Source organism: Cololabis saira, chromosome 8, assembly GCF_033807715.1.
Source record: "Cololabis saira isolate AMF1-May2022 chromosome 8, fColSai1.1, whole genome shotgun sequence".
NCBI lineage: Eukaryota > Metazoa > Chordata > Actinopteri > Beloniformes > Belonidae > Cololabis > Cololabis saira.
In genome coordinates this window covers 9,582,331-9,607,357 of record NC_084594.1, presented here as the reverse complement: position 1 = coordinate 9,607,357, position 25,027 = coordinate 9,582,331, and the positions used below count along the sequence as shown (strand labels likewise).

General features: G+C 37.9%; 1 protein-coding gene across 1 annotated transcript in view; it reads left to right on the top strand.

Annotated features, from left to right (window-relative positions):
- The window catches only part of myg1 (myg1 exonuclease), a 41,847-nt gene extending 35,483 nt beyond the window's left edge, over nt 1–6,364 (top strand). Inside the window, exon 7 of the mRNA XM_061726713.1 lies at nt 5,892–6,364. Coding sequence (XP_061582697.1) covers nt 5,892–6,081 — 190 coding nt within the window. The 3' untranslated portion in view covers nt 6,082–6,364. The remainder of the gene's footprint in view (nt 1–5,891) is intronic.
- Nucleotides 6,365–25,027: the final 18,663 nt, after the last annotated feature.

Genomic DNA, 25,027 nt, shown 5'->3' with positions numbered 1-25,027 from the left:
CCAACTCTGCAAAAGGAGTGTTGTTATCGCCCGTGTCCCTGCGACTGCACCTGAGGGGAATTAGGTCTATTTTTACCTGCATCACATTGCTAAGGAAATGTGAGCCGGGAGGAGGAAAGAAGGGAGTGAAAGCACTCTTTCCATGAAGATGTGCTGAGTAAAATAGTACCATCGGGCTGACAACAGCAGGAGCTAAATCCAGACCTAATACCTTTATCTCTGGGAGATCAATGGCCGCTGTCACTTTCCTGCAAAGGTCTAGTGTCAGAGCTACAACTGCTGGTTGGGCTGCTGATTATTTTATTGTTTTCTTTCACCTTTTCCCTCTTTCTCTTATTTCCTTCTGATTTAGGTTCAGTAGTAGTCGGGTCAGTAAATGCCAGAAAATGTCATCTGTTATATGGCTCACTTACCTGTCACTAAATGAGTTCACTTGAGAATGAGGACGAGTCCCAAAGCGGGTGTCATTTAGCAGACGCTTTTATCCGAAGCGGCTTACGTCTGAGAGAACATCACAAGCAAGACATAAGTTTACATTGGATGCCCCTCATGACACAACACTCCCCCTTTATCTGGGTGAGTGTCTGGGGCAGATGGGGATAGTGTGGGTTTCACTGTCTTGCCCAGGGGCACTTTAGCATGTGATGGGGTTGGGGAACGTAAAAACATAATCCCAATGGTTTAGTACAGGACTGTCTCAGGAAATTAGATTTTCTGTAATGCAATTTAAAAAAAAAAAAAAAAAAAAAAAAAAAAGTCATACATTCTGGATTCATTATAAATCAACTGAAATATTGCAAGCCTTTTATTATTTTAATATTGCTGATTATGGCTTACAGTTTAAGATTAGAGCTGGGTATCGATTCAAATATCAAGAATCGATTCGATTCCGATTCTTAAGATTCAGAATCGATTATCACCATTGGATCTGATTCGATATTGATTTGGGTTAGTGTTGTCTGGATTATATGACTGTAAAATAACTATTGAAATAATAATTGCACAATAATTATTGTGAAATAACTAAGAAATAAATAACTCAAATAGGCATTTCAATATCCATTTAAAGTGCAAAAAAAGAAAGAAATTGCAACAGCTCAAGCAGTAAACAAATTATTTTAGCTTGTCTGATTTATTCTGTCACCAGACACACAGCTTGCCATGAAGCACCCGGCATTTTTCAGGTATTTCATGACAAACCGTGTCCGATAACAGAGAAACCAAACAAGCTATAGTAAATATAGATAATATGAACTTCATTTAACTAATATAACATTTAGAAATTTAAGCTGAAATGTCCAGCATTTTCTCTAAAGAAAAGTTAATTTAGTTCAGGAGTTTTCAAAACTACTGGGACTACTGGGATTAAAGTTCACCAGGCAAAAATGTAATGATGGAAAAAAAAAAAAAATTGATCTTTAGACATACAAATCGATTTTTAGGAATTAATATGAGAATCGATTTAGAATCAGAAAATCGATTTTTTTTTTCAACACATGCCTATTTAAGATTAAGATTCCCAGAATATTCTAATTTTTTGAGATAGGATATTTGAGTTTTCTTAAGCTGTAAACCATGATCAGCAATATTAAAATAATAAAAGGCTTGCAATATTTCAGTTGATTTGTAATGAATCCAGAATGTATGACATTTTTGTTTTTGTAATTGCATTACAGAAAATCACAATATTCTAATTTTCTGGGACAGTCCTGTATAGCAGAGGAAGCATTATGATCAGATTGCATTTAATGGAAAATTGTTGCAGAAAATGACTACATTTAAAAGGTTTTATATACTTTTTCTTGCTACTTTGCATATTTACAATACGTTTTGGTTTTCACCTTGGAGAGGAAGGTTGACCAGAGCCTCAAGTTTTTGAATATTGCTACTAATTGCATGTCGTCGTCCCCTTTTTATTCTCCAGTGTCCTGATCTGCCAGCCAATGTGAAAGTGACTTTATTACTGATATTATTTTTTTAATGACACACTAAATGGCATAATCTCACAATTCAGGGAATGGTGGTTTCCTCTGCAACGTTAATTTGCTAATTGCTCTTTTAATTTTACAATCTAGAGAAGTAGAGCTTTGTGGCTCGGCATAACAACAGCAGTCATCTCCCTCCTACTTCTTTGCCTAATTACAAGCCCTGCTGACCTTTGTCTGGGCTCGTTTTCCAGCCATACTGTGGAGCGATCGATTGGTTCATTCTTTAACAGGGATTATACATTAGCTTTGCCATGCGCTACACCCTAGGTTATCATGACACCGTCTTAATGGGTGCAGCGTCATGTAGGCTTGAGAGAGTGGCATAGAGACAAAACGACACGTTTCGGTGAACGTGTCTGAGCAAATCATGCGTTTGATGGTTGACGGCCTCGTGCATTGAGTATAACGGCCATAAAGAATGCTTCTCGTATTTAAACGCAACCGGATCGTTACAGATGGAGAGCCTTCAAAATTGAGAACATGGTGGGAAAAAAGCTTTTTTTTAGGGCTGAAAAGATTCCTCGAATAATTCGATTACAAAAAATGATCGAGGAATTTTCTCTGCCCCGAGGAATCGTTTAATTTTGCAGCTCAAAGCAGGTGTTTCACCCGGACTACATTTAATGCGGCACAACGCTCTGACGTAAACGGAAGAAGAAAGAGGCGGCGGATATGTTTGGTTTTAGTAACATGCCGTGCTCAGGCAGGAGACACATGTAGCTCAGTGCTTAACTTTTATTTTCAATCCACGCTATATTCTTCTGGTCCGTTCTCCTATATGTTCCCCCTCTAACCCGGTACATACATAGGTTCCTCTAAACTTCTGTTCCTGCTACAGTTTTAACTAAAAGAAAAGGCAGAAAATGTCAGAAAAATAAAAACGTAATAAAGCTAACTGGGTAGTTTTCAATTTTATCTCTGTAGTCATTGATGGATAAAACATCAAGTAGATCTGGTGCCTAATGTGCTCCAATACAGCAGGTCTCATCATTTTATTTTGAACACTACCAAAACTCAAAATCTTATACTTTAACTTAAAACTTAACTAGAACTTAAAATTTGCTTGACACAAATGAAAGTTCAATTCAATTTGAGTTCAATTGAAACACGTGGGAAAGACACCTAACCTTTTAAGTTATGTGTGTTATCAGGTGTAATGGCATTTTTAGGTTAGAAATAAGAAAACTTCTTGGTAAGATCTTTAGTTTTTTGAGTGAAGGCAGTGAATTTGGTCGACTGGTGTAAGTTCAGGGTTTTTAAATGCACAGCCATGAACCTACTGTATTATATAATTTAGTCTTAGTAATGTCAATTAACATATAACATCTTATGTATATTTATAATTGCTCTTTAACTAAACAAAAATATGTTTTATCCGATTAATCGATGGAATTTTCAGTAGAATACTCGATTACTAAAATATTCGATAGCTGCAGCCCTACTGTCCTCACTTTAAACTGCGGCTGCATTTGACAGATATGTCCTGTATTTCTGACAAGGTCATACGTGCAGCTCAGAGAGAGAGAGAGAGAGAGAGAGAGAGAGATAAGGGTGGTAGGAAATTTTCCATAAAATCCACAGCTTTTGGTCATTTGGGCAGCTTTAAAAGCATTTAAAGTCTATTCCAGGGGCAGTGGAGTGTAACAATTGAGCTACGAACTTCTGAGGCAGAATTAAGTTAGAGTGAAACTTTACTAAAAAACAGTGACTATGATCGGGGCAAGAATGATGGGGAGTAATAACCCCATCAAAGCCAGAATGACACGTATACGATAAGTGCTAATGTGTTTTGAGCAGCCAGGCCGCTGGCGACAGGCATGCGTGCCACATGCAGTGGGAGGTAAATGAGCTGCTCTACATCTTTATGGATCGGCAGCCTCTCTACACCTTATCCAGGGACACTCTGTCGAGGTCCGCTCATAAACCCTTGCCGAGCCAATCTTTCCCCCACTTTCTAAGATTGCCTGTTGACGCTGCTGCCACAGTATGACTCTCCTGCCACTTTGTCGACTTGTGATCTTCCAAATTGCTGGAGAAGAGAAAAAGCCCTTCCCTTTCTTTATTATTGCTCTTGCGATGGCGTGATGATGGTAGTGGTCGTATGTGCTGTGGATCAGGCAGTTTAGCTTTGATGGCAGTCCCTCATCTCAGGGTTTGTCATCTCAGAAATTCAGGTTTTGCTCCAAAGGTATGTAGAAATAGTGAAGATGATTCGCTTTCATGTCATTATGATGACCATCTTCATTAGGGCCGCAACAACGAATCGATAAAATCGATTATTAAAAGCTAGGCCTGTGTTTAAAAAAAATTGATTCTCCGATTTTAAATTGATTCTCATATTAATTCCTAAAAATCGATTCATATGTCTAAAGATCGATTTAAAAAAAAAAAAAAAGATTTTTTTTTGTTTATGCCCAAAAAAGGAATATTTTATTGGACACGAGAATAACTGGTGCCATGTTTTTGCCTTTAAATATGTTTAAAGGTATGAAAACATTAAAGTTTTCAGTTATAATTGCATAAATTGTCTATATTTCTTTGCTTTATATACTGTCTTGGGGTTACATTTGCATGAATGTTAAAAACCAAATTCTCATAAATGGGGAAAAAAGAAAAGCGATTTTTCTTTCGTCCTCTGTTTCCTCCCTGGTTCTGTTTGATAATTCTGACCCACACGATGTTTCTGAAAGCAGTTCTATCAGCATTCTGGGAGCTGATTGGTCCTTACAGCATCATTAGCTGCAATACTTGCTGTTGAATCTCAATATAATAGTATTAATATGTTGCATAACTACAGTCATATAATTCATGCAACAGCTGAAAAAAACAGTTTTATTAACAGTAACCCAAATCAATATCGGATCGAATCGGATCGTGATAATCGATTCTGAATCTTAAGAATCGGAATCGAATCGATTCTTGATATTTGAATCGATCCCCAGCCATATTAAAAGCGTTGGCAACGAATTCCATTATCGAGTCGTTGTGTCGCGCGATTATTACGTCACTCACTAAAGCCTGATTTATGGTTCTGCGTTAAAATTTGCTTGACACAAATGAAAGTTCAATTGAAACACGTGGGAAAAACACCCAACCTTTTAAGTTATGTGTGTTATCAGGTGTAGTGGCATTTTTAGGTTAGAAATAAGAAAACTTCTTGGTAAGATCTTAGTTTTTTGAGTGAAGGCAGTGAGAGAACAAATTGTAATGTTCAAACAAATCCTGTTTCTGATTTTTATTTTTTATAATTTATTTATTGTTCTGACAGCTCAGGTCCCTTTTAAACAAAGTATACCTCTTTTGTGCACTTTATTTTTATATATTTGGCAGATGTAAAGCATACATGTGTATGTTTTCTGTGTTAGTCCATTTAGTTTTTTTTTTTTAATCAATACTCAGGGATGTTCAAGGAGCAACCTGTTTGTGAACTTTCTGAAGATTATTTGCACTGTGAATTTTTTTTTTTTTTTTTTTTTATTATCAATCGAAAAAATAATCGACAGATTAATCGATTATTAGAATAATCGTTAGTTGCAGCCCTAATCTTCATTAAATGTATGTTTTTATTATTATCATTAGTAAATGTCGCTCTTAATGGTGCAACTAAATATTATATAAATGTTTTCGTTTTCTATTTCGATTAAATATCACATACTCCCAAAGTGATATAGTCATCAATTAACTCATTGCTGCCGCTTTGTTGATTTTATTTCCGCTTTGTCGACCTTTTATATGTGATATTCTTGATTTTCAAATTTAGTCTGGCCAGTTCAGTCTTTCTGCGTGTACAAGCATTTACAGCACAGTGTGTTTTTGCAAAAATAACGTGTCAACAGGAAGTGAGCAGCTGACCACATAGTGCCCATCTGTTAGCCGTCTCACCCTTCTGTTCTCACGTCGCAGGCTGTCTCTGCCGGAAGAGTGGCGTGGGGTACGAGATGAGGCGCTGTCGGAGCTCAGTGGGATTAAGGACTGCATCTTCGTCCACGCCGGAGGCTTTATTGGTGGGAACAAGACCCAGGACGGAGCCCTGGAGATGGCCAGGAGGACCCTGCAGGCCGCGGCCAAGTCCCCGGCCAATGGAAGCAGCTGAACGGTTACAGAGGACAGCAAATACTTTCTTGTGTCAATTATTAGAGAGGAGAGCGAGGAGTAATGTCTTGGTTTACTATTGTTCAAGTTGTGTTTTTTTTTTACTGCCATGACAGCTGGTTCGGTATGGAAAAGTTGGCCAGATAAACATCCAAGTTCCAAGTTTTGTAAAGACTTGCAACCCAACCCTAAGTTACTGCCACAACGTTGACTCATGTTCCTTTTCTACCCACATGTTCTTGTATTTGGTTCTGGTTTCATTTGCAATAAAATTATGGATTGTGTTCCGATCTCTAAATTTCATTTCATTTATTCTTTATTTCATTCAAAAAAAATAAAACAATTTACTACAAATACAAATGTTCTTAAATTGTGAATGAAAAGGGAGCAGAAAGAAGAAGAATCTTATCTGATCTGCCCCGTTTTCCAAGAAATAACTTCACAAATAACATAAATTAAAAATAAAAAAAAAAAAACTACGTGAATAAAAAACTAAAATAAAATTACCGCCGTCTATGGGTATGTCAATCAAACTTAACTAACATATTTCATTATATTTACTTAACATACTGGCTTTAATTGTTCTTTTGAATGTAATGTTTGATTTGGATTTTTTGTTTTCTTTATTCAGATTGTTCCATAAACTGATTCCTTTCACAGAAACACAACGTTCCATCAATTTAGTCCTGCATCTTGGTTTTTTAAAAATCTCTGTTCCTTTTAAGTTATACTTGCGTTCTCTTTTTTCAAATCTTTTCTGAATGTTGATTGGTAAAGTTTTTTTATGAGCTTTAAACGTAATTTGCAGAATACTATAGTCTACTAATTCATGAAATTTCAACAATTTTAACTGAAGGAATAATGGATTTGTTGGATCTCTATATCGTTTTCTACTGATTATTCTTATGGCTCTTCTTTACGGTGGCCGAGACCCGCCATTGCTGAAAATAAAAGTTACGCTGCAAACAGAAACAAACGCCGCTGCAAATAAAAGAAACGCAAATATAAACAAATCCAGCTGGCAGAAGTGAATTACCGGGGACTGTTTTTGCCGATGCACCGGTGTTGCACATTAAAAATTACACGTAGCGACGTTGAACACTAACCTTTTCGCGTATTTTTTCGTTCGTTGTTCTTCTTATTCCTCGCTCTTCTCATTTCTTCCTTTTCACTTACGTGCTCTTCGTCTTCTTCTCCTCCTCACATAAAAACACCGGTGCATCAGCAAAAATAGTCCCCGGTAATTCACTTCCCTTGTGGCTTTTTTATTTGCGTTGTTTTTTTTATTTGCAGCGGCGTTTGTTTTTATTTGCAGCGTTTTTTTTATTTGCAAAGCGTTTATTTTATTTGCAGCAGCGTTTGATTTTATTTGCAGCGTTTTTTTTATTTGCAAAGCGTTTATTTTATTTGCAACGGCGTTTCTTTTTATTTGCAGCATTTCTTTAATTTTCAGCAATGGCGGGTCTCGGCCACCGTACTTTTTTGCAGAATGAAAAATGATTATAAAATAAATAAATCCATCAATAAAGAGCCCCCACATTTTACTCAGGTTTCTTGAGTTTCACTCAGCCAGTTTAACATGGTGCCATTAGACCCTGCAGTTCCAGCATCTTCAAAGCCTGTGAACGCCGCAGCTTCACCTTTCAAGGGTTCATTATATAGACACCTGGACGGTGGTTCCTCCTTTCATTTCCAGGATTGCTGATATTAACCACGGCCCGGCACAACAAAGGGATGCAGCGGCTACTTCCGCTGGCCCAGAGATCAAAGCGTCAATAATGAAGCCTGATAAATTCATCGGAATTACATTTGCAAATGCAACAAAGAGGTTCACTGTGTTAGCAAATGTTGGGACAAGGTTACTGACAGTCAATTTCTCGGTAATAAAGTCAGAGGATGTGCCTTAAATTTAGTCATTAACACTGTCGATTTTCTTCCCCTTTTGCTCTGCCTGTTGTCCATGTCACCACTCAAGGTGACCAAACTTACTTATGATTTTTGAAGAGATCCATGTCTGTAGATGATAATTTGGTATGATAAACTTCCTGAGTGGCAGCTGTATCAGAGTTATCAGCTCATGAAGTTACCACCCCCTTCAGAAAATTACATTTTAGATGCTGGTGCATATCCTGGTTTAGACTTATGTACAGGATATCTGTCAATGTTTCACTATAGTGTCTTTGGTATCATTTTAAAGCATTCATTCAAGCTAAGATGTGAATCTTTCTGACCAACATAGAGGTCACTGCAGCTCTTTAAACTATAAACAACACACCTTTTTAAACAATTTTCGCCTAAATGATATACTATCTTTTAGCCCTGTGTCATCTAGGAACAACAGAGACACAAAATACAAAAACTGGAATACTCACAGGACCATAAGGATTCAGGAAATGTATAATATACACCTACTATATCATTGTTGCAGGTCATTGAGCCTTAAACTAGAAGAGCATCATTAGGCTCCTATGAAACTATAACAACCGCTAGGTTAATGTCACAAACTGGTCTTTATCATGCAAATACACGACATAAAGAACACCACAGTGAGATAAGGAACCAGCTTAGTTTTAGGCCACGTTTACACGTAGCCGGGTATTTACAAAAACGGATATTTTCCCCTCTACGTTTTCAAAAAAATCCTCGTTTACACGGACCCGCATGAAAACGCTCTTAACGTCATGCAAGCCAATCAGAATCCTGGAAAAACATCAACAAATGACACGTGTGTAACTTCCAGTTAAGGCTGATTTATGGTTCCGCGTTACATTAACGCAGAGCCTACGGCGTAAGGTACGCGGCGACGCGCACGTACCTTGCGCGTCGCCGCGTACCCTATGCCGTCGATTTAACGCGGAACCATAATTCAGGCTTCATGCTGCTGGCTGACGCGCTCACAGGCTTGAATGAGCAGGAGGCTGGACGGGGGTAGTTACTTTTAAGTGTGACTTTAGAATATAAAACAGGTAAAATACAAGAAAATATTGACGGTGGCCAAACTAATTGTAAACACAGGTCGCACACATGACGCTGGTGAGTTTCTGGTGCATAATGTGACGTTCTGAAGCTTAAATCTCCGTTTTCCTCCGTTTTCCTCCGTTTAGACGCAAACGGGAAAACGGAGTTTTTGAAAATCTCCACTTTGGCCGGAGTTTTCAGAAATGATCGTTTTTGGTGACTTTGACCTCCGTTTCCGTGTAAACGAACGGCCAAAACGCATGAAAACGCCTCCGTTTTTGTAAATACCCGGCTACGTGTAAACGGGGCATCATAAACAGAGACACAAAATACAAAAAAAAAAAAAACTGGAATACTCACAGGACCATAAGGATTCAGGAAATGTATAATATACCCAATTTAGAATCATCAATTAACCTGAAGGGGCTGGGTGACTTCATGAGCTGATAACTATGATACGGCTGCCACTCAGGACGGGTTATCATACCAAAATATCATCTATAGCAGGGGTCCTGGGGTCGGCAACCCAAAATGTTGAAAGAGCCATATTGGACCAAAAACACAAAAAACAAATATGTCTGGAGCCGCAAAAAATGAAAAGTCTTGTATAAGCCTTAGAATGAAGACACATGCTGCATGTTTCTATATTAGTGGGGGAAGATTTTTTTTTTTTTATTATGCACTTCGAGAAAAAAGTCGAAATGTCGAGAAAAAAAGTACAAATGTTGAGAAAAAAGTCAAAATTTCGAGAAAAAAGTCTAAATGTTGAGAAAAAAATCGAAATGTTGAGAAAAAAGTAGAAATGTCAAGATTAATGTTGAAGTACAATCTTGAGAAACAAGTCGAAATGTTGAGAAAAAAGTCAAAAATTTCGAGAAAAAAGTCGAAATATTGAGAAAAAAAGTCGAAATGTCAAGGAAATAGTCAAAATTTCATGAAAAATTCTAAATGTAGAAAAAAACATAGAAATGTTGGGAAAAAAGTCGAAATGTCAAGATTAAAAAGGAAAGGACAAAGGAAGAAAAAGAGGAAAAAAGAAAAAAAGGAAAAAAAAAGGAAAAAAAGGAGAAAAAAAGGAAAAAAGAAGAAAGGAAGAAAAAAAAGGTCAAACATTTTTGAAAAAGCTCCAGGAGCCACTAGGGCGGCGCTAAAGAGCCGCATGCGGCTCCGGAGCCGCGGGTTGCCGACCCCTGATCTATAGTCATGGATCTTTTCAAAAATCATAAGTATGTTTGGTTACCTTGAGTGGTGCTGATATCTGGTCTGGAACATGGACTACCTGATGTGTTTTCCATGAAACTGCCCTGTTTCTCTTTCTGTATATAACACATTACTCTAATTTTATTGTCATGCATTTCATCTCTCCTTTGGTCTTGGTGTCATCAGGAAAGTGTCAGAGCAGGAAAAAAACCTCTTTCTTCAACTCATGCTGCTCTGCTTCATTTATTCTGCTCAATAGTGCAGAATATCAATTCTCAAATCATATGGGCCTTTTTTTTTGTATAGATGTCTTTATTGAGGGCATTTAAAAAAAAAAAAAGATTTACAATAACAATATAATTATCAATATTTTCCCCCCTTTTTTTTTACTTTTCATAACATTAATTAAACCAAAATAAATAATAATAATAATAATAATAATAATAATAATAATAATAATAATAATAATAATAATACAAAAGTAAATAAAAATAAAAAAACAACAGCACACCCTCTCCCCTTTCCTCCCTCATATGGTCAATAGATTACATCATTCAAAATCATTTAACATATGTCTATAAATACTAGAACAAAAATGAATAATGAATTAAATAATCAAGTCCTGTGTAAACACATTCATTAATATAGTCGATGATTCAGATCATTAGTCCATTAAAAGCAAAAAATCCAAAAAAGGTCCCCAAATCATATGGGCCTTTGACTTCATTATTTTTTTTTCTCTTACTCTCCTTTTCTTAAGAATCCTTTTCTAATATGATTGAAACAGGATTTGGAATATAAGCATTGAATTCCTGTCTGCAGCAAACGTGTACAGACAGGTCATCACATAATATCTCTTAGTCCATTATGTAATCTATTTTTAATCTCACATTTCATCGACTCGGTAGTTTCCCTTTTAACTGAGAGTGCACTGGCTTTTTAAAGTATCTTTGGAAATGCACTCCTCTTGCATCCTCTTTTTTTTTGTGTGTACAGCCCCTTGTCTAAGAAGCAGAAACAGATTTAAGTGTTATTACCCTGCTCTCGGCTGCGCTGGACCGGATCCAAAGTCCCAATCCAGCCTTAGTGGCAACCTTTTATAGTCACATGGTTCATATTGTAATCACTGCCAACTAATGGTGTGGTGGAAATGCAGGAGATAACCCCTTTTTCCACAGCTTACCTCGCTGAGCCAAGCAGGAGAGAATGAGGATGTGTTTACCGTGAGAGCGTAATTGGAGATGCTTTCAGAGAAACATCAATCTGAAAGGAAGGAAAAAAATTGTCTAGCACCCAAATATGTATTGATTTTAGTTTCCAGTGGTTAGGTTACTCTGGCATGCACAATCTCCGACTTATTCATGATGAAGAGCACTTGCTTGATTGCTGAGGAAAAAACTAGATGTCTTGTTTTCTGTTTTAATTCAGCGTGTCCTCAAAAGCCCTTACTTCTTAGTTTTTTTCTGTTGATGCATTTATTTCAGCCTATGCTCTCACCAAGTGCTTTCCTGTCACCCACATTGTTTTGTCAGCAGCAGGGAGGATTTGTCCACCTGTGCTGAGGTTTCTAATGACGCAGCAACAGTGAAAGCTTTGTGTAAGTCTTAGGTCGTAAGCATTTTCAGACAACTCCAGCAGTACATTACCAGTACAGTACAGTCCCAGTACAGTACAGTACAGTACAGTACCAGTACAGTACAGTACAGTACAGTACAGTACCAGTACAGTACAGTACAGTACCAGTACAGTACAGTACAGTACAGTACCAGTACAGTACAGTCCCAGTGAGCCACACTGAAGATAAACTCAGAGCCCCAGCAGAGCACCTGCCCCCCAGCCAGACCCGATCTACGGGGTGTCAGCCCAACAGCAAAGTTGCAAAGAAACACAAAACTTTTATTTGTTTTTAGGCCCTGTCCCAATACTCCCACTACCCCTACTTTTCATCCCTACCCCTAAATTTTGCGCGTTCCCGTGAGGGTAGTGGTGTCCCAATTCCTCTTTCCACCTAGGGGGAGTGAAGAAAAGTAGTGTAGTGGCTATGAATCTGTCCCTACGGATGTAGGGATTTCTGATCCTCACTAGCTGATCTAGGGACAGAAAAAATTCCCAGAATGCTTTTCGTCGTGAAATCCCAAAGAATCCCCAAAAAAAGAATTAAAAAAAAAAAACATGGCGGACATTTCTTATTTTTTAGTGAATAAAATCAATATTTTGAGTTAGTTTCTGCATAAAAATGCATTTTGATTACATTTCTAGCGAGAAATATATATTTTACTTTCATAATATTCATTCAGTGAATGTACATAATCACTCGCTTGCCCTTTGTTGCAAAGTCTTTTTCAAACCTCGCCAGAATAAAGGCTGATTTATGGTTCCGCGTTACACCAACGCAGAGCCTACGGGGTAGGTTACGTAACCTACCCCGTAGGCTCTGCGTCGATTTAACGTGGACCCATAAATCAGCTCCCGAGCCGGCAGGCAGAAATCTCGAAATTTTGGGAGCAAATTTCTTAACAGGCGTAGCTACAACTGTTAGATTTCATCTATTAAACCAACATTTATCTTCCTAAATGATTTATTTCAGCCAGCGGTAATTCTCCACAGAGCTGCAGGTTTCTCTCCCGGGACGACGGCGCAGGTTGACCTGGTGGCCATCATGTCTGTACGTGATCTGCTGCTGCTGCTGCTGCTGCTCCGGGCCGAAAACATCTCCGAAAACATCGGGTCAAATTTCTTAACAGGCGTTATTTGGATAAACTGAGCCCAGGTTGGGGATCTTAACGGTTACTTTTACGCCTGAAAAAAATATTAAAACTTAATAAAGTGGCATATTAACAGCGCTACAGCTGAAATTAAAACAGCTTTTGGCTCTCAGCTTCCTGATTTTAGTGGTGGTGCTGAAAGTAGGAGTAGTGGGAGTATTGGGACAGACCTGGGAAGATTTCAAGTGCCCTAAAATCTGAACCTTCTTTTTTAGGGGTAGTGATAGAAAGTAGGGCTAGTGAAAGAAAGTAGGGGGTGTATTGGCATTGGGCCTTAATCTCCACTTCTCCTGCACCTTCAGAATTATTTCCCAAAAATCCATCTTCTATTTCTCTCCACTTCTGTTTCCGTATGACACAGGTGATAAACAAAAATCATAACCATGTCTTGGAGGAATAGATTTTCTCCCACTGGCTTTCAGATCTTTTCCACCGCCTCCTTCTGTTTACAAATTTGTGTAAGGTTCATTTAGTTTCCCCCTCTGAGGACCACGGCCAAACCAAACAGATGATGCCGAACTGTTTCACTTGACTGCCGTCAGATTCTCCAGTGGAGTTCACACTGTCAGCGTTGTCATCAGGAAAATGCTCCCAGGCACGTACATCTTTTGGAAGTTCTTCCTCTGGGATCATAACCACCTTTGTACGCAGCTCTTTTTATCATCCTGCAATCTGCACTTCTCACCCATCGTGCAATTCAATTTACCTTCAAGTATCGGAAGAATAGGCAAACACTTTTTGGAGTTGAGGACATTTTCTCTCTTCTTTCTTATTATGAACCCCTATATATTTCTTTTGGGGGAAAAAAATCAGCTTATCCGCAGCCTAGTCTCTGGAAAAAATGTAGGCAATGTACCAGAAAGATTAAAACATTTTTTGGGGGGTTAAAGTTCTGTAAACCATTCCAAAGAAGCATTACACTTAGAATTTAGAATTTAGAATTTATTAAAGGATAGCTCCTTGAGATGTAACATCTCATTTTCAAGGGGGTCCCATAAAACATACAACATTACAATATATCACATTACAGTACAGAAATACATGACATTAAACAAACACAGACATCTTGCTCACCCCCTCCCACACAACCCCTACACACATAAGTCTAGTTACAAAGTAGGCTAATTGAATAACCGAAACAATGAGATAAATATAACATAACAGAGAAAAGAGAAAAAAAAATTAAATAAATAAAAATAAATAAATAAAAAAAGGCCAAAAAAATACATAAATAAATTAAAAACAATTTGTTTTAAGATGAGAATATAATGCCAACTTAAAAGGCAAAAACGCAAAAAGAGGGGAAGATTATTCCAATCTGATGGAGCTTTAAAATAAAATGATCTTTTACCAACCTCTTTTAAAATTCTAGGAACAAAGAAAAAAGGAAAATTCATATGTCTGAGTGAGTATGGAGAGTTATATAGAATCATGAGTTCTTTTAAATATGGAGGACAGTGAAAATAACCACATTTAAAAAGGAACTGAAGCCAGTTGCGGCATCCTGCATTGCATTTATCTGGAGCAGAAATGCCATATAACCTATATTGATATAGGTTTGGGCAGGTTGAGGGCAACAGAACAGGCTGGAGAGGTGGAGAGGGATATGAGGTGCAATCATGACTGCCAGACGTCTTCTTTCCCCCCAAGGGATTTGCTGCAGAGTGACCAATATTGTTGGGTATTGCAGAGACGAGAGTGAGAGAGTGAGCCCTTGCAAGATGAGAAAACTACCATGAATAACATTTCTCGACAGTGTTTTCACTGTTCATATGTTTCTGTGCTTCTTTACTTATTAATTTTATTATTATTATTTTATTCAGATGGAAATTTCATGATTCTGTGCGTGAGCTGCCTCCCACTATTGTAAATTATTGTAAGTGCTCTATATTTGTCCAAGAGGGTCTTCATTGGGGGAAATTAAGCCCCTCTCTGCACACTCTCCAAAACAAAGCCTGTACAAAGCAGAAGAGATTAGAGGGATCTCCCCTTAAATTTAATCTTGTAGGTTTAGCCCTGCTATTTATCTGATTGTTACAACTATACTTTTTTTTCTTGGTGTGGTATATTTTGTGAGGACACAGTGTTGCAGATGATGCATTACATTCAGACAATATAAACTCGGTGGCTCAGTATTACATTGAAAAAAATAAATCTAAGCGCATGTAAATATAACATATTTAAATCTGTGATATTAACAATTAAAAATGAAGTTTGTTGCTTTACATGAATACATCTTGTTTTGAACTTAATCTGCATTTGTTTTAAAAACAAGACATTGTGCATTTTTTCCTTAACAAGCAGTATTTATGTAAAATGTACTTTTCCTTTAACAATTGTAATCTATTGGGCAGATTGACCAACGTTTAGATGAAAAATGCTTTATTTGTTTAAATAGAACACCACAAATTAAGGCAACTTTTTCGCATGAGATTTTTATGTAGATCAAGAAAGACTAGTCTTTGTATAAACTACTTAATTCTTAGTACTGTATGTACAAAATTAATTTGCAAGTAAAGTCAATTTAATTGTTTTTCTTTCTTTTTTTCCTTTTTTTTCTTTTTTTCTCTTTTTTCTTATTTTTTTCTTTTTTTTCTTTTTAAAGTGAACTTAATTTTGATAAATAAAGTAAACTTAACAGAATTAAGTTGACTGTACTTGCAAAATGTATTATTTACATACAAAAAATTAAGTAGTTTATACAAAGACTAGTCTTTCTTGATCTACATAATAATCTCATGCAAAAAGTTGCCTTCATTTTTTTAAGTAGATCAAGCACAATATTTGTATCAGTGTAGTAAAAACACACACATAGATTACTATTTATTTTGGAGGTGTATTAAGACGGAAGAAGCCTCGCATTGACATAAATAAGATCTTTTTCCCAAGATGAAGCACATACTGAGTTACAGCCTCCCCTGGTTTGGGGGATTTTCAGAGCCGTCCACAAATGTCTCCAGCTTTGTCCCTGCTGTGCGTTTTGGCTCACTGTCCTGCTTGAAGGTGAAGCTTCAATTATGCTTTCAGGAAATTTTTGTACGGTACCCATCTTTGCAACTGAAAAACTCCCCCAAAGCATCGGACAGGAGATGAGTGCTGATCGTTACTCTGTATGTGATACTGATATTTTCACTTTCAGCCTTTAAAAAAATAAAGAAGCCATTGTCATATTCTGTGTTTCTGCCGAATTCTATCTTTGGCTGCCTGTTTTTTTTTTGGGGGAGTGGGGTTTGGTGTGCAATTTTATGTGTTAACCCCTAAATAAACATCAGTGACTTTCCAAAATCATGTCCAATCACCACTGGTTCCAGCAATTAATGTCTGAGATAAATAAATGAAGAAAAAATGTTGTCACCTAACTAAGTTTCAGGAGTTGTAGCAATTTATGTCTGGATACTTTTAAACAGAAGGCAAATGAAGGGTAAAACCATCGCAAGTTGTATTAGTAAGGTAATGGATGTACTCTAAATCCACAACTTTAGTGCAGAAGTGGAGCACTATTCTTCCAAATCACATCCACTCATTTTGTGTTTTAATCAGAGCTAGATGAGATCAGGTGCTTCTGAATGCTCATACATATGAATTATACCATATCACACTTAATAAACTTCACTGTTACCCCTGAAGAGACGGAAAAATGGAGATGTCTCATCCAGAACGATAATGAGTCTGCATATCAACGGGAAGTGGATCAGCTGGTTCTCTGGTGAGTCAGAACAACCTGGAGCTGAATAGCTCAAGCCTGTGGAGATGAAAGTGGACTTTAGGAAACATTCCTCGCGTCACAACCCCCCCCTCCCCCCCAAAAAAGATAAAAAAATCATCTCTCAGTTTCCGATATGAGAGCAGAACATCAGCTCCATCATCAAGAGCCCAGCAGCAGATTTTACTTCCTGCAGCTCCTGAGGAAACATGGTCTGCCCCCTGAGCTGCTGCTGCAGTTTTACTCAGTCCTGTCCACCTCCATTACTGGGGGGTTTGCAGCTGCCACCAAGCAGGACATAACCAGGCTGCAGCAAACTGTGAGGACTGCTGAGCAAATCATCACAGCCTCTCTGCCCTGGGAACATCAGAATGGAACCTTTTCAACCTGCACACAGTGTTTTTGAGCTGCTCCAGATCCTCCAGATCAGGACTAACGGGCACCAGAACAGCTTCTTCCCCACAGCAGTCTTCCTACTCTACTGATAACTGTTAACTGGCACAATGTTTTGCACTATTTTGCACCATTATTGTATATTTGTATACTTTTGCATAAAGATTTTTTTTCCCTTTTTTTCTTTACTTAATTTTATTTGTTGATCTACAGCGGGGGTCGGCAACCCGTGGCTCTAGAGCTGCATGCGGCTCTTTAGCGCTCTATGTTTGACCTTTTTTTTCCTTTTTTTCTTCTTTTTTTCTTCTCTTTTTCTTTTTTCTCTTTTTCTGTCTTTTTTCCTCTTTTTTCCTTTTTTTCTCCTTTTTCTTCTTTTTTCCCCTTTTTTTCCCTTTTTTCCTTTTTTTCCTCTTTTTTCCTTTTTTTCTTCTTTTTTCCTTTTTTTCTCTTTTTTCCTTTTTTTCTTCTTTTTTTACCTTTTGTTTTCTTTTTTTCTTCCTTTTTCCTTTCCTTTTTAATCTCGACATTCCAACTTCTTTCTCAACATTTCGACTTTTTTCTCAAAATTGTGACTTTTCTCTCGACGTTTCGACTTTTTTCTCAACATTTTGACTTTTTCTCAAGTGCATAATGAAAAAAAAAAATCTTCCCCCAGTTATAACTAATATAGAAACATGCAACATGTGTTGCCTTCATTCTAAGGCTTATACAAGACTTTTCATTTTTTGCGGCTCCAGACATTTGTTTTTTGTGTTTTTGGTCCAACCCCTGATTTAGAGAGACAACTTCCACTGAATATTCTTTTTATGTGTCTTACCTCTTTGAATAACACTGATTCTGATTCTGACTCTTTTTTTTTTTTAGTTTAGTTTATTTCGGTCATGACATCACAAAAAAAGAATAAAATTAAGACAAACATCAAAATAGCTTTTACAAAATTAAAAATAAAATAAAATAAAAATGACAACAAGGAAACAAATACACTGTTCAAAGAAAACATTACAAAAAAGTTTCCAATATACAAATAACATCTAGACCGAAAAAGGGGTAGGCTGAAGCAAAGCTTATTCATTGCCTACTCTCAAAAGGATTATTTAAAGTAATGAAATAAAAGCAAGAAGTAAGAGATAAGACTGCCAGTAAAACAAATTGCCTCCATGGGGATAACATAGATTCTTCTAAAAATAAAAAATAAAAAGGTTTCCTTCATCCTTGAATAATCAAATAAAATCACCAGTTCAATGAACTCTGAGAATAATAGTTCAGTTAGTCTTTTTCAATTCAATGTTCGGGAGAAACTTTTTTTTCAAAGAAATTGAAAATATTTTCAGTAATACATAAAATGTGAGGACAGTTAAAAATGAATGGGATCCATCATTTTTAATCCTATGCATAACACAAATCAGGCTTTGAGTTTTACAAGGGAAAACGTACATGAAAGAAATAAAAATACAATGGACAAACATGATACCGCCCTTAATGTAATACTAATGTAATTGATGAAACTTCTGTATCTGCAAACATAAAATGTGCCCTGCTCTTCTTGAACAAACTGCTCTGGCTGTCTCCTTCTCCAAAATGCATTATTCATCTTTCCATTAAACCATCTAAGAATAGTCCAGTGTTTTGTTCTGTTTTTATTCTTTTTTGTTTTATGAACCCGTCACTCTCGGGCACTTTCAAATGTGTGTTTTTGGTCAGTATTCTGTTGGAGGACCCTTGAGCCACAGCTTAGGTTGAGCTTCCTGACGCTGGACTGCATGTTTCGGTCCAGGAGTCCTCGGTAGCTTTGAGACCTGAGATTCTGCTCTGAACAGACTCAATGCTCCTGCGTCAGCTACAGCAAAGCACCCCTGAAACTAAATCAAGCATCCTCTATGTTTCACATTCAGTATCTTGTTCTTTTTGTTTGAGGCAAGGCAAGTTTATTTGTACACTGTAAGAAAAGCCTGTAGAAATTACCGTAAAAAACTGTGAAATAGCAACGGTGAAGAACCGTAAATGTTACAGATGAAAATCTTTGTTGACATTGTGTCAGAGTTTGTCTGTCTAACGTGTAATAACTCATTTAATGAAGAAATTACTCAAAGAATTCTATGATAGTATGTAGATGTTTATTTCACAACAAAATACCGCTATTAATACTACAAAATATGTTATACAACACACAATCTTTTAATAAAATAATCAGAAACATTCAGTCAAATTACTGTCTTATAATGAGGCTTTTACCGATTAATAATGCCTCTATTTTGATGTTTTCGAGTGAAATTTAATGGGATTAGATGTAAAATAAGCAATGGCTGCACGTAAATTGTACAGGAGAAAATAGCTTTAATGAAGGCATAGTCATGTTAATTTGGCTGAAAATGGATGTTGAATTTACCAGTTTTGTACGTAAATTGTATAATGTTATTTTGTAAAGGATTACAGTTTGAAATTGTAAAATTTACAGGTTGTTCTGTAATGTGTTTTACAATCCGCTGTATCTTTTACAGTATTATTCTGGCAACCACAGCTGCCAGTTTTTTTCCGTAAAAACAAAGTTTTTATTCTTACAGTGTAGAGCAATTCATACACAAGGCAATTCAAAGGGCTTCCAAGCTACACCAAATCACAATAAGGCAAATAAAATAATTTTATAAAACATAAGATTAATCATGAATTAATTAAGAGTGCAGATAATGCCCTTTCAGCTGTCATAAGCCCAGTTAAATAGTGTTTCCAGCCTGGATTTGAACCTTGTCAGAGTTGAGGCATGTCTCACATCTTCCGGAGGACTGTTCCAGATTTTAGGAGCCTAAAACTGAAACAGTTTCACCTTGTTTAGTCCTGACTCCGGGCACCAGCAAGAAACCACTCCCTGAGGTTCCCAGAGTCTGAGCTGGTTCATACGACTGTAACATGTCAGAGATGTGCCTTGGTGCTAAGCCATGAAGAGATTTGTACAAAAGCAAAGCTGTTTTAAAGTCTATTCTCTGAGCGACAGGAAGGCAGTGCAGAGACCCGAGGACTGGACTAATGTGGTTGTATTTCCTGGTTCTAGTCAGGTCTTACAGCTATAGAGAGCCCAGTGATCAGGCTGTTACAGTACTCTAACCTGCTCAAGACAAACAAATGGATTAGTTTTATTAAATCTAGTTTAGACACCATCCTTGGATTCTGGCAATGATTTTTAGATGGTAAAAAGCTGCTGATGTTATTGATTTAATGTGGCTGTTAAAGTTCAGATCTGAGTTCAATATTATCCCTAGATTTCTAACCTGATTATTTAGTTCTAGAGAGGGAGCACGGTAGCTGATAACACTTTCTCTTTGTTTCTGCAGACCACGGACAATTGTTTCAGTTTTGTCTGAATTACACTGGAGAAAATGGTTTTGCATCCACACATTGATCTGTTTGATGCAAGATTGGGAAATGATCGTGCAGCAGCAGAATAACATACAAGGAACAGACAGTGACAAGGCCCAAATGAAATATAAAAACATAAAAAAGGTATAATAGTACTATCTAAAATGTCTATACATACAGGACTGTCTCAGAAAATTTGAATATTGTGATACAGTTCTTTATTTTCTGTAATGCAATTAAAAAAACAAAAATGTCATACATTCTGGATTCATTACAAATCAACTGAAATATTGCAAGCCTTTTATTATTTTAATATTGCTGATTATGGCTTACAGTTTAAGATTAAGATTCCCAGAATATTCAAATTTTTTGAGATAAGATATTTGAGTTTTCTTAAGCTGTAAACCATGATCAGCAATATTAAAATAATAAAAGGCTTACAATATTTCAGTTGATTTGTAATGAATCCAGAATGTATGACATTTTTGCATTACAGAAAATAAAGGACATTATCACAATATTCTAATTTTCTGAGACAGTCCTGTACATTTAAGTAAGTGTGCAGCAGAGATTAAGAGGGACTGTGCAAAGGTGGTGATGTGCAAAGATCAATAATTTAAAATGAATTTCTGTCCAAGGTTGTGGCATGAGGTAGGAAAGATTTCTTGTATCTGTCCGTTGGACAGCAGAGCTGCAACAGTCTGCTGTCTGTCCAGTAATAGGTGGAGGGCGTGGTCCTGCTGGTCCATGATGGAGAGTAGTTGTTTGTGTAAATGATTGCATCACTAATGCCTTGAACTTTATCATCAGGAGATCTTCAAGTGTAGAAATGAGTTCTATGGGCAGTGAAACCTGAGGGTTTGTTAATCTGTTTACTGCAGCAAACAGGACATGAGAGTTGTTTCTGCAGTTTTTGATGGTTTCATAAATACAACTGTTCCTTGTTCTACACAAAGTCTGGTCGAACGCATAATTTCTCTTTGTAAATCTCATAATGAACCTGGGACTTTGACTTGCTCCATTTCCTTTCGGCACTCGAGCACTGCCGTTTCTGTGCTCTAACTGAGTCTCGAGAGCTATATGTTTCCATCTATGATCAGAGCTGGTACGTACCAAAATACAATAGGTTACTATAGGCAAGGCAAGGCAAGTTTATTTATATACCGGTAGCACAATTCAACACAAGGTAATTCAAAGTGCTTTACATCGACATTAAAAGTGGCAAGACATAATTAGACAGTAAATAACAAATAAAATGAAATAAAATGATGAGAAAAGAAGGTAAAATAATAAAAAGCATGAGTTGCTGATTTAAGAGTACGCTTAAATAACAAATAAATGAAATAAAATGATAAGAAAAGAGGTAAAATAAAAAAAAGCACAAGTTGTTAAAAATAAGGGCAGTAGAGTACAGCAGGTAACTATAGTTGGCTACAATTTTGGCTATATTAAGTTTCCTATGTTTTTACGGAAATATTGTTCTTTTTTCGCAAAGGAAGTCTGAAGAAAGCTGAAATAACACCTGCAAGTAGCTGGCTGCAGCTTCCTTTGTTTAAACTCAGTCAGTTGTGGAATCACAAACCTGGAACAACTCTGAATCATGTTTTCTAAAACTGAGTCACTGCTTAGTGTTTTGAAATGTGTTCAAATATCCTGTTTTGGTTAACCACACCATGTAGATAACACTGACCTACTGACATGGGCATAGGTTTTCTTGAATCATTAGTGGAGACACGACCACCCCCATCCGCATTTTGATTTGTTTTTGCATATCTGCATTAACCAGAATATCTTTAATTTCCCGAACATTCACACAACAGTTCTTGGACTCCACATGAGAAAAAGGTTCAGCCCAGATGATGCATCAAGAAAAAGCTGGAAGAAACCCCACACCAGGGCTGTGAGAAGAGAGTGATGTCATGTTTTCCCTTTCATCCCTGGGAGTGAGAAAGCATTTCTCTGTTCTTGCGAGTACATATAGGCCTGAATGCATGGCCCAGATCCTATTCAGACTGGAGTTTTACAAAAGAGGGACCCTCGAATAGGGGCCCCAAAAAAGGCTAGAAAGGGTCGCGTCTGTTAGAGCCACAGATACACATGAAATGCGAGAAGAAACAAGCCAGTCCCTGAGAAACTATTGTTTTCATCAAATGACTGACCCTTCTGTCATGGTTGGTCCTCCAGCCTTCAGTGGTTTTCCACTCCCCTCTCTCCTTCTCACTCCATCTGCCAGCCACGTCAGATCATCACTCTATCTTTGTAGATGCAAGACCCTCCAGCATTCCCTGTGTTGTGCCACAAGGTAGGTGCTGTTCAGTTATCAAGAGTTTTTACTGTAATAATTGTCCTTCAACAATTATTAATAATTAATAAAGTAGATTATTTATCAAATTGAATCATCAAATTGACTTAATCAAAACGGGGCACCACCTGGATTTTAACCAGGAAAATTATAACTACAGCAAAATCAGTCTCAAGATTAATTATTCTACAGAATACAATTGAAGATGAAATCCGAGCACAGCATCTGGTAACCAACATTGGCGGCAAATATGTACAAAATAAACAAGGACGACTTCTTTCAATCAGAATTTATTAAACCAGTGTCAAGCAGCTGATGGTAAAAAAACACTCTGGATAAATTCTGAAGGCTCAACTACATAAACAGAGACAAGAAATCATATAATGCAAATCTTCAGATCACGTGTGTGTGTGTGTGTGTGTTTTATTTTTTTTATTTTTTTTATTTGTTTATTTGCACAACATAAAAAAAACGGTACAAAAGTTTAAATGAACATAAAAGCATGAAAATATGTGCAGGTGAGAAAGGAAGCCCTAAATGGGCTTATTCAAAGTTCTCACCAAGAAAATACATTGTATTGAAATAATAGCAAGAACAAAAAACAAAAAACAAAAAAAACAGCGTTCCAAAAAGATGGATATAAACAGACAATTTCTCGGTGTGCACGTGCAGAAGTGAGTCCACATTAAGTGGAAGCACTTCTAGAAGCTTGATCAATAAGGCTGGTCTTCAATCTCTGTTTAAAACTACTGTGTGTGTGTGTGTGTGTGTGTGTGTGTGGGTGGGTGGGTGGATGTCGGTAGCTCAGAATGGCTCGGGAATTTATGACCAAGAGAAGCGTCTGTATGTGTGTGTGTGTGGGGATTAGTTGGAGAGGAAAAGAGAAATAGAGAGAAAGGGTAAAATAACACTCTTAAATAATTCCTCGCTACCAGAAACCCAAGACCTTCTCATCTTTCCCACACAGAAATGCACCACTGTGAAACTAAGCTTCACACGTGCGCTCCGGTCATTCAACTGGGAAATGAGGAAGGGCTTTGTTTTCTGTTGTAGAGGAACATGTCATAAGTGTGTTACTAAGTTTTCTCTGTCCAGACACCAAAAACAGCCTCTTACGTGGGTCTTTGTAGTTGAAGAAAAAAAAGGTGGTTTGTCTGGCCGGTCAGCGTTCCTTGGGGAACAGCTGGGTGGTTACGCTCAGCAGGTGATCCTGATAAAGCGGCTCTCACTCCCTCCTGTTATCCATGCTGCGGATGGGGGGGGGGCAGCAGCTGGGCACAGCAGCGTGGCTTCCTTCAACTTCGGATCGGCGTTCGCGTTCACGTCGAGGCAATGCAGGGTCCCGGTTCGGCTTTCTGGGGTCGGAACGGTCACTCGTGCAGCGCTGCAAAACGGACGCTCCTTCGGTCACGAAAGGAGAAAGCCGGCCCATGGCTGGTCGTCCTGGTGCTACAGCAGAGACCTGTAGGTGAGAGGAAAGGCAGAAAAGAGAGAAGAGAAACAGAGAGAGGGGGGCCTTCTCTTTTATAGCTGCGCCCAGGAAGTCCATGCTCCTTCCTGCAGCTTGAGGTCCTTGTCCAATCAGAGTGTGGTCCCTTATCACCAAGGGGGCCACATATGCAAATCCTGGCTGTGTCCATGGGGTTTTTCCGTTGTTCCAAGCCGTGTGGCCACGATGTCGTAAACTTTAAGGCCCTGACACACCAGCTGACTGTCGGCCGTCGGGCTGTCGATGAGCGTCGGTGTGCGTCTGCCGGCCTAGTTTCCCCGGTGTGTCCCGCACGTCACCACAGGTCGGCCGCCCGTCGGCAGCTTTTCAGCCGATTCGACATGTCGAATCGGCGTCGGCCGTCGGTCAAACACTCACTCTGTGATTGGCTGATTGGCTGTTCAGGTAGCGAATCAGTACCCTGGACACAGGTTTGGGTAAGCTCCTTGAGCCTGTCGTTGTTGTATCCATGATTTCACCCATGTAGTGCGGTTTCTTCTTATTTTTCGCCTCCGCCTCCTCTTTTCTTCTTCCACAAGCTGAAGGCCGAGGGCTGACAACGCCAGTGCCAATTCTTTATTCTTACGCATTGTGGTAGCGAGAGTGGTGTGGAAATGTGGTGTGAATATGAAGCCTATTTGTTTTGTTTACGGCTTCCCAGAGCTTCCGGTTTTCCCTTGTTTTTGAGTGAATACAGACTACCGCTGCCTGCTGGTATGGAGGGGAATTACCTCTCACACATGCGGAGAACGTACGTGCTAGTTGGCCGTTGGGTGTCATCTTTGC